This window comes from Lolium perenne, chromosome 3 (assembly GCF_019359855.2).
Source record: "Lolium perenne isolate Kyuss_39 chromosome 3, Kyuss_2.0, whole genome shotgun sequence".
Taxonomy (NCBI): domain Eukaryota; kingdom Viridiplantae; phylum Streptophyta; class Magnoliopsida; order Poales; family Poaceae; genus Lolium; species Lolium perenne.
This window is the reverse complement of record NC_067246.2, coordinates 3,726,329-3,736,755: the sequence shown is the minus strand read 5'-3', so window position 1 is coordinate 3,736,755 and position 10,427 is coordinate 3,726,329. Positions and strand designations below refer to the sequence as shown.

The 10,427-nt window shown below is 51.1% G+C and overlaps 1 protein-coding gene and 1 long non-coding RNA gene across 3 annotated transcripts; both read right to left on the bottom strand.

Moving 5' to 3' along the window:
• Positions 1-761: 761 nt before the first annotated feature.
• On the bottom strand, positions 762-1,160 carry LOC139837762 (uncharacterized). The gene has a single exon (XM_071827028.1). The coding sequence runs from the start codon at positions 1,158-1,160 to the stop codon at positions 762-764; it is 399 nt and encodes a 132-aa protein (XP_071683129.1).
• Positions 1,161-7,099: 5,939 nt separating this feature from the next.
• On the bottom strand, positions 7,100-10,101 carry LOC127340634 (uncharacterized). Of its 2 annotated transcripts, XR_007874617.2 has the most exons (4): positions 9,836-10,079; positions 9,537-9,727; positions 7,611-9,189; positions 7,100-7,430 (listed from the first exon to the last, which is right to left on the bottom strand). It is a non-coding gene; the product is annotated as an uncharacterized lncRNA (long non-coding RNA). The 2 variants fall into 2 exon arrangements; XR_011754464.1 differs by having other exon boundaries at positions 7,100-9,189; positions 9,836-10,101.
• Between the last annotated feature and the right edge of the window lie 326 nt (positions 10,102-10,427).

Sequence of the window (10,427 nt, the reverse complement as noted above, 5' to 3'; positions counted from 1 at the left end):
TGGGGGTCTGCAGCAGAGAAAAAGAAGGGGTGAAGGGGAGGTTGGCGGCGGCAAGGAGGGAGAGAGGGGCGCCTCTAGGGTTTGCAGGGCATGGAGAGGGGTTAAAAGGGAGGAGGGAGCAGGTGGTGGTGCGATGCCGTGGGTGGGGGTGAGGTCGACCACGGGGCTCACGCCTCTCTCGTGAGAGAGAAGACGACAAGGGGGAGAGAGGATCTATCGAAGGGGTATCGGGCCAGAAGATGGAGAAGGAGAAGGTGGGCTCGGGCCTTGCTGGGCTGCTCGGGCCAGGGAGGAAAAAAAAAGAAGGGGAGAGGGGGAGCTGCGGGCTGGGCTGGGAAAGAAAGAGGAGAGAGGTGGCCGGCTTGGGCTGCTGATGGGCTAGAGGTTAGGGTTAGCTCAGGTTTTGTTTTCAGGTTTTCATTTTACAAACCATTTGAAATTTAATTCAATTCTGTTTTGAATTTGAGGAGTGAGAGTGAGATTCAAATCTAGTTTTTCAAATAGTTAGTTTATTTGTAATCAAATCAAAGCATATTTTTAACCCAAAATTATTTGTTGAAAAGGCTTAGTTATGAAATAGAGAATATGAGGGGGGAAGATTAGGGTTTCATTATATCACCCATATGAGAAAGAAATAAAATAATTTTAGGGTTTATAAAATAGTTTTATTTAATAAAATCATGGATGACATGATGCATGATGCATGTTGATGCACAAAAAGAAAAGAGCAAACAAATCTATAGGGGTACTACCCGGGGCCGTTACATGATGTCGCCTCCAGCCCCCGGCATCTTGACGACATTGTAGGCGTGATGGGTTGCCGCCATGAACTGCGCCAGTGCGGGGTAGTCGAGGATGACGTTGTATGGTAGGTTGATGTAGGCGACGTCGAAGTCGATGTGCTCGGTGCGGTAGCTTCCTAGGATGCCGAACGTGACGGGGAGCCGCACCTGCCCGATGGGCGTGGTGGAACCGTCCGTGACCCCAGAGAACGGCTTCGTAGCTCTCAGGCGGTCGCGGGGCACGCCCAGCTTGTCGAAGGCTTCGATAGAGAGGACGTTCAAGCCCGCACCGCCATCGATGAGAGTCCAGAAGACTGTGGAGCCGCAGATGATGGGGGAGCAAACCATAGGAAGCGCCCCCACCAGGTCGGTGGTCATGGGATGATCCCGAAGACTGAAGGAGATGGCCTGCTGCGACCACTTGAGACGTGGTGCGCATCCAGCAGGCACCGTGGCAGCGACCGATCGAGGGTGCTGCCACAGGTGCCCGACAGGCCCTGGAGTGCTTGCTCCACCGAGGAGGCAAGCAATGTTGCGGGGAGCGGCGGCGGCGCCTTGTCCCGGCTGGCGTACTCGTTGGCCAGCGAGAAGAGCCTTCCCGCCGTGATTCCGAACACGGGTAAGGCGTCGAGGGCATCACGCAGCCGGAAGTGGTTGAGCCCCGCCATGAAGGCGTTGTAGAGGGTGATGTCGGGGAGCCCGGGGATCCGCCAAGCAACTGACCCGAAACGCCGGATGTAGGAACGGAGCCTCTCGCCGCGGCGCTAACGCACAGCGTGGAGGGTCCGTAGGGTGGCTAGGCGTTCACAGACACCTTGCGGAGCGGCCCCTCGAAGGGCTCGTCCGTTGCGGCGCCTGGATGGCCCAGCCCCCTGCCTCGCCTGTTGATTGTTCCGGCCGTGGGGCGCATCCCCGTGAAGGGCGCACCCGGCGCGGCCAGCACAGAGGTGCGGCACTGGTGGCTTGGGCTCCTGGCCGAGGAGTAGAGCCGGTGGCGGTGTAGGCGCGTCGTCGGCGCCGGCCACGGGTGCTTCGGCCAGGGCGCGCGCAAGCCCGTCGATGTAGGAGAGCCACTGGTCGAGGCTGGTACTGAGGGGGCGGGTGCGCAGGAGCTCCTGCGCCACCAAGAGCGTGGCACCCGGCACGAGGTCGCGGCGTGGCGGGCGCCCATCGAGCGGCCCGTCGCGATTGACCATGCTGATGAAGGTGTCGGAGAAAAACGTTGGCGTGCTTGAGTCCCCTACCTGGCGCGCCAAATGGCGGAGATTCGTGTCCTCGAAGGAACACGGGTGTCACCGAACCCGAGAGGTTCGAACACTGGGGACTCATGAGCACGTCGACGCCTTCCCGACGGTGGCACTGCAGAGATGAGCACGGCAGTTACCCAGGTTCAGGGCCCTCAGAGAGGTAAAACCCCTACTTCCTGCTTTGGTGGTTGTATTGCAGGTCTATGTGGAGAAGATGACCGTACATAAGTTCTAGGGTTTGAGATCGCTAGGGATCGACCCTTCTACACTAGCAGGGCTAGCCTTTATATAGGGGAGTTGGTCCTCTTCCCCCAAAATATCTTGAGGGGGAAGGGTTTCCACATCTCCAAACTGAGGGTGGGAAATACCCTCGCCCTTTACAGGATAGACCTAGTCCATGGTCGATTAAAGCGTCGGTCCATGGCAGGTGCTGAGGTTGCTGATGACACCTCTTGTGGCCGTTTGTGCCGTCCATCCGGCCTTGCGCCAAAGTGGCAAGGAGAGGTCTTGGCACTTCGGTCCTCGTCGAGCCCGCTTTAGCACCAAAGAGGCAGAGAGCATCTCTCCGCCTCGGGACGGAGCTTTTGAGCTCAGCGGTGGCGTTAGCTGCGTCGGCCCGGCTTGTCTCGTAGCTCCTGGGTTGGGTCTTATCGTCTCCAAAGGGGCTCTCTGACTCGGAGAGGCTGGTGGCTCGGGGACCTCCGCGAGGGAGTTCCTCCCCGAGCCTGTCTTCCGCTCCAGCTGTGTGTCTCCATGAGGGTTTTACGCCTCGTGGAGCCTCACTCGGGAGTAGCCTCCTCGAGCGATTGCTTCCGAGTAGCCACTATGGGCCCAACAACCATAGGTCCATGGCACCCTAGTTGCCGGGGGTCCCACACCCTCCCTTGTTGCAGCTGCTGCATAAAGGCTGAATCCACTTCTCCCCTTCGTGAGCGCCACGGCAGCACTTGTCGAAGAAGGCTCGGCTCGCCAATTACCTATAGGACAACAAAAAAGAAATGCTCACCAATTCTTACCATTCCTAAGAGTAAAATAGGCATGGCAGCCATACAACACACATAGTTGACAAGCTGTAAGGGCTGCTGTAGTTCTACCTGGATGTGATGTGCAAGCATATCGTGCAAAGACCGGACATCTTGGGCTCCTGGATCTTCTCCAATATTACCTAGCACCTCCTTTAAGTGCTCCATGTCAGGGCTCACCTAAAACACCTAGGCATAGAACAAGAACATGGCAGAAGCGCGTTGAACTCGCCGATATCGCATGATAGCGGGACACCTGGAGGTAATGGGAGATAGCAGAGGCCAAGGGCGGACATGGCCTACCACCTCGTGCGAGGCGAGGGAGGCCACAGCCAGCCCAGCAGCCGCAACAATGCACGGCCAGGTCACGCTGGATCCGGCCATATGCAAGTTCTCTTATGGTGAAGCTGATGTCAATTGTGTATGGTGTACTAAACTGAAACTAATATTTACCAATAGTTTGAACAGAAATATATTTTTTTAAAGCTCAACGGTGGAGGGAAAACCCTCCACCTGAAGTGAAATTTTTATTGAATAATAACGAGGGGTTTACATGGGGTTTTACATAGCAGGGCGTGGCTTCCAGCAGGAAACCAACCGACACAAATCATGCAAAAAGAGCTCTATGAGCAGACAGCCAGATGTGTTTGTTGACTGGATACATCTATATCTAGAGAAACTAGAGAAACTTAAGTGAATTAATATGAATCGGACGGAGTAGCTAATTTTTAACAATTCAATATACAATTTTTTTTAACAGACTATACAAATGTTATTGAACTTGCTCTTACTTACATAAGCGATGGACAGCGACTTAAAAACATAAAACCCGCACTTACGGATGCTCAAACAAGTAAACGGGTAAACAGCCTGCTGGAAGCGACTTCAGCTACCGAAGTGGCCCGCTCTGCTGGTTCTTTTCCCGGCCGGCCGTGGTGGCGAGGGGTGGAGAAGGGCAGTGTGCCGGCGTGCTTCGGATCTGAGGTTCGTGCTGAGAGTGGGGAGTGGTGCGCTTTGGAGGGATCTGGTTCCTCGCGGCCAGATCGGGAGCGGGTGGGGAGCTCGGCGTCTGTCGCCGGCTGCTGTTCGTCCGCGTTCGAGATCCAGTTCTTTGGGACTGGTGGCTACTGCAGCTCGTTAAGGCCCCTGGGCTTGGGGTTCTTCCGGCTCCAAGGTTCGTCGTCGATGGTGCCTTCTTCGTGGGCGTGTGCGCGAAGGGTGCTCCGTTTTGGTGGCGTGAGGTTGACGAAGACGAAGTCTCTCAGTGGTTCTTTCTCCTGTATCCGTTTGGGTTGTATTTGTTTTTGTGTTCGTTTCTGTGTTGTATCCTTACTACCAGTTGAACACAAGTATTCCCCTTGAAAAAAAAAAGTGGCCAGCCCCGTTGACAGCACCTCCAGCTGTAGCGGTGTTAGAGCATCTCGGGGCGCCCCATAGCGGCCCCGATAGCATTTTTGGGGGCCGGTGGCCAAAATAGGCTCACACTGGCGCGCCCCAAAAAAAGCCGGCTAGTTTTCGAGCCTAATAGAAACGCCGGCAACCTCGTGTCGGCCCCTTCGCGAAGGGCGCGGATAGGGCGCGCCGGCGCCTCGCGGCACGTCAGAAACCACCCATGGGCTTCGCCTGGCAGCCAGACGCATCGCTTTCCACGCCCCAAGCCACGCCCGAGCCAACTCGGACACCTCTAAATCGCCATCGCCACCGTCACCGTCGAGCCCCCGCCAATTGCTTGCAATAGACATCGTCGCCTGTCCAGGAACGGCCATCCATCAACACCGCCGCTACCCCCTCGACCGGCTGCTGCTGTTTCGACCGGAACAACAGGTCGCCGCCACCGCCGCACAACTGCCCTGCCCGCAAGGTGCCCGTCGGATTGCCGCGATGGACAACGATGACGATATGTTGGTGCGGCTGTTCACGGAGGAGGAGAACACTGCGGCTGTCCGGCGGCAACAGCAGCAGCTGATTCTGACGAGCTTCCTCCGCATTCGGCAGCCTTTGTTCGGCGTGCCTCGACGCGGCGGCTCAAAGCCAGGCAAGAGGAAGAACGTCTACCGGCATCGTCAAGCCGGCGCCATGCTGCTTGATGCTGACTACTTCGCCGACGACGCGACTCATTCGCTGAAGAAATTTTGGCGCCGGTTTAGGATGAACAAGGATCTGTTCATGAAGATTGTCTTCGGCGTCAGGGAGTACGACGACTACTTCATGATCAAGCAAGATTGCACAGGTTTGTGGGGCTTCACCTCAATCTAGAAGTGCACTGCTGCAATGTGTTGTCTTGCATACAGAGCTCCTCCAGATTCAGCCAATGACTACCTGCGGATGGTGGAGTCGATATGTTCACAGGCTCTCTACAGGTTTTGCCGAGCAGTCATAGCGGTGTTTGGTAAAGACTATTTGAGAGCACCAACGACAGATGATACAACTCGGATCCTGGAACCGAATGCAGCACGAGGGTTTCCTGGGATGCTCGGAAGCATTGACTGTATGCATTGGGCTGGAAGAATTGCCCTTTTTTTCTTGGCAGGGGATCTACAAGGGGCATACTAGTGAGTGCAATATCATTCTCGAGGCGGTGACAGACCATGACCTCTGGATTTAGCATGCTTTTTTGGCATGGCAGGAACAAACAATGATATCAACGTGCTGCAGCGCTCTCCGGTGTTTTCCAGGCTAGGTGAGGGACAAGCTACTGCCATGAACTTTGAGCTAAACGGCCACGCATACAACAATGGGTACTATCTAGCTAATGGTATCTACCCGTCGTATGCTACATTTGTGAAGACAATCCTGACTCCAGCTTCGGAGATGGACGCTTATTTTGCAACATGCCAGGAAGCAGCACGCAATGATGTTGAGCGTTCTTTTGGGGTGCTTCAGCAGCGTTTCGCCATTGTCAGGTACCCTGCTCTCACTTGGTCCGAGTCTCAGATGTGGGAGGTGATGAACGCCTGTGTGATCATGCACAACATGATAATTGAGAGCGAGCGCGAAGAACCGGTGCATGATGATCAACCATTTGATTATCAAGGACCTCTTCCTGAGGTAGAACATGTACCCCAAGAATTTGGCACTTTCCTTCACATGCATCAAGAAATCCGAGATGTAGATGTTCATGCTCAACTTCAGGTGGATCTAGCTGCGCATTTGTGGACGAGAGAAGCCGCCAACAATGCATGATTTAATTTGAATTATTGTATGAATAATTTAATTTTTAATTGTGTGATTGTATGAATAATTTATCTTTTATATTTGTGTGATTGTATGAATAATCAAAATATTGTATGAATAATTTATGTGATTGATATGTTGTTTCAAAATATCATATGAATTTTGCTTTTTTATATATTTTTTGCATTTCAATTATATCGGGGTTGTCGTATGGGGAGGCGCCGGTGTGGGAACAACATCCCCAAATGAAGGATGCAGTGCCGGCGCCCAGCCGGCGCCTTCTTGCGGGGCACCGGTGGAGATGCTCTTAGCAGCACCTTCAGCTTTTGCTCGTCCAATTTGGAAGGCTCCTCGGTATCCATCAATCACCTTCTTGACAGGTGCCTCTAGCGCGATAGGATGCGGAAACAAAACTTACACACACAACACCAGCAGTCGATGTAGACTATGTCTCCATTTCGGAAAAACACACAACAGCAGCAAACACCAACGGCACGCGCACCTGAGCACCAAGCAAAGAGGGCAATGCGAGATGAAAAAACGCCACTGCTCGACCGTGCTGAACCGAAGTGATCAAGAAACTCTCTACCCACTTATGCAGCTGATGGCTCGGCTCAGAGAAGGAAATACCGTAATGCCGAGAACTAGATACAGGTGTAGTAGGCTCGGAGAGATACATAGAACACAAGCTCACCCAAAACTCACCCAGACACCACCACAGAGAAGAGATCCCAAAAATACCAGGGTAAAAGAATAGGTGTCGGAGTGGCCATTGGCGCAATAGAATGAAGCAGCCTCTCAAGGTACTTGCTTTTAGCCAGCTTTGAGGTTCAGAATAATGGCAAAGATGGAAAGCATGACTGTGTAACACTAATTTCATAAGCAGTATACGATTAACTCATACAAATACGGTACATGAACATGTAGTTAGCGGTATGTGATGTTTCTTAAGCAGTGAACACCACCCTTCGTTGTTTCTTACCAGACATTCAACTACATCGTTAAACTTTAAAAGTTCAATTTAAACTGGATGTTTCCACTAGAATGTTTATGAACTTTCATCAAGGGACCTTCGACATAAATTCAAAGTAGAGAGACTCGTCACGTTCAAGTAGGGAACTGATCGAAATTGTGAACTTCTAAAGTTTCAGGCTAGTGTAAGTGCACTAGGATCGTCAGCCATGCATATATGTACACCACTGCATCTGCATGCGCCAAAGTAAACCATGATTTGCATCATCCTAGAAGGTATAATCAGATTATAAGTAGCACCCCAGCACAATACGAGCAGCATATCCTAAAATCTACCCCAGATCAACTCAATTTAACAAGAAAGTGAGTGATCTCAACAGGAGGCCCAAGACAGCAACGATCGAATTACATACCTTGACGACCTGGGACGAGCACTTGGTTAAAGATGGTGATGGTGCGGCATGAGAGGAGATGGTTGTGTCCTGACTCCTGGGCCTACCGGCAAAGCTCGATACTGATTACCGAACCTGTTCCCTCCAATAGGATGGATTTCGACCCCACGAATGGCCTTCGTCATGTTGGAAACGAATTTGTTCCCCAGCTAGCTAAGCGCATCAGTCATCAAGTGCACGGCGAGATAACCCCGAAAATTGAGTTTTTTTCGATAAAATCCAGCTGGCCGAATCAGTATGAATTGTTTGAATCTGGTGCCATAATCATGCTCCAAACACACACTCGCTTCTCACCGGACCAGAGAATACAGCTGCCACAAAGTGCCAGCAGCGCTGTAGTAGTAGCGGTAGTCGTGCCTGCCTCGACCTCGACCAATGTCAACTAGCAGCAACGCTTCGGCCAAGACGTCGTTGGGGACGCGCTGCCCTGGAAGGGGCATGTCAAGGAGTGCGTCGCCAAGCACATCGTCGCGGTCGCCGAGGCCACGGCGTCTGTTGTCTGCGAGACGGGAGGCTGCGGCGGCAAGAAAGTAGCACGGGGCAAATTACTGCCAGCCGCCACACCCGGTTCTCCCAACAAGGAATGAGAAGCCAACGACGACCAAGGAAAGTGCAACTATATTGGCATGACGTACTTTTGTGTGTACCAGAGAGACACGGCGGATTCTCGCTCATGTGCTCGCCTGCTGGCCGGATCCAACTCGCCTTTGTGTGGTACTGGTCGGCTTATCATTTCTTGTTGGCAGAACTAGGCGTGACGTACTTTTTCCCAGATAATTTCTTCCCACAGCATTTGCCCGCGTCGCAGACAACCGATGCCATGGCCGCGGCAATGCGACTGGCGATGTACTCCTTGACATGCCCCCGCTGCGGCAGCGGGTTCCACGACAGCGTCATGGCCGGAGCGCTGCCGCTAGTTGTCATTGATGGAGAGGCAGGCATGGATACTGCTACTACTACAGTGCCGCTGACACTTTCGATGGCTGCTTTCTCTTTGGCGGCACATTGCGGTGGCTGCTTTCTCTTTGGTCCAGTGAGAAGCGAGTGTCTGTTTTGAGAATGAAAAAGGCGCCAATTGGTCGGGGTATAAGTTGGCTAATTGGTGGGGAAATGAAAAAGTTTCACCTAGGAACAGTTGGCTAGCTAAGGGTGCTGAATTATTACAATCGATCGATTCAATCCGAGTTGGGAGGCAGCCAGTTTCAGATAATTCATACTGATTCGACCAGCCAGGATTTATCAAAAAACAAAAAAATTGTTTTCCGGGAAAAGGGAGTTATCTCAACATACTCCTGATGACTGATGTGCTTAGCTAACTAGGGAACAAATTCATTTCTAGCATGACGAAGGCCATACCTCTTTGCTAAAGCAGTAGCTTGCTTCCTTTACTTCTAGCCACGTCCAAGATTTCAACCGATTTGCTTGGAGATGATGATTGATGATGGTCAAGCAGTAGCTCGTCCAAGATTCCGTCAACATCAGACATAACATCTCTTAGTTGACCAAGCCAACTGTTTACTGCGGTGATTTGCTTCCAATGCTAAAAGAAAATGCACATGGTATGTTAACATGCTTTCAAAGTGAGACAAGGCTCTACTGATATATGAGCATATATTAACAGCTATCGGTACTAAGTTGCTACGCACACTTTAAGTAAATTTGGTCTACTGATATATGGAATGTACATAGAAATTCAGCACCCTTAGTACAACCAAGCATTGAGATCTAAATTCAGCACCCTTAATACAACCAAGCACCCTTAGTCTTAACCCCAATCGGTTTGTCTCATTCATCTTAGCCCCAATCGGTTTCCCACATGCTAGTCTAGTCTAAAAATGATGATAATTTATTCCAATATGGTTACGAAAGTACGATGGCAAATCTTACCTCACAAGCTGGTCTTTTCATAAGGAAATAAACTTCAACAATAAGAACCAATTGTGATCATCTTGAGGATGCCTCTGATGGCCAGTCCATGGCTCATTTTAAGGTCATGAGGCTAACCGCAGGCCAGAGTAAAAATAGAGAATAGAAAATCATGGGTCAATCACCAAGAGAAAACGTACGCTGCTGCCAACCTGCAATATATAGATAAAACAAGATTATCAATCAACAGGTGAACAAAAGGAGTGCCATCCACTGCAGTATAGATGCAGAAGTGCAGAACATTGAGGTCGGATACATACCTGCATACCATCAGTTACTCCACAGGATCTCGTCAATCAGGGGTGATCTGATTAACCGAAGTAGAATTGAACGATCAAAACCTTCAGATCTATATTAATTTCCAGAAGCTAGCCTGAGCGAGAGGCGGTTCGAAGAGGCTGGGATATGCAACTCGTCAGACCGTGGAACTTTTCTGAGGTTTGAAGCAAGAATTACTTGGTGGTGGCTGGTCTTTCTTCGTGCTAGCTGGAGGAGAAATATATATGCTCCGTCTTTGTTGCTTTGGAGACGTACGTGACAACCTATAGATTCCTTCCTTACAGCCATTCTTTTTTTGATGTGATGATTGAACCTCATGCCTCTTGCCTGAGCAAAGCAGAGGATGGAATTGGATACCCAAACAACATAAGCTCCACAATTTTCAGCAACCAACGAAAAAAAACCAGCCATTCTTTTTTTTTTTTATGTGATGATTGAACCTGATGCCTTGCCTGAGCAAAGCAAGAGCAAAGCAGAGTATGAAACTGGATACCGGACGATCTGCAAAAGAGAAGAGAACATGGAAGACAGCGACGGGTTCTGCTCCTGCGACGAAGCAGGCGATTTTGAATT

What these genes read in the sequence shown, in the direction of transcription:
- LOC139837762 (XM_071827028.1), bottom strand. Translation starts at nt 1,160, where the DNA reads ATGACCACCGACCTGGTGGGGGCGCTTCCTATGGTTTGCTCCCCCATC.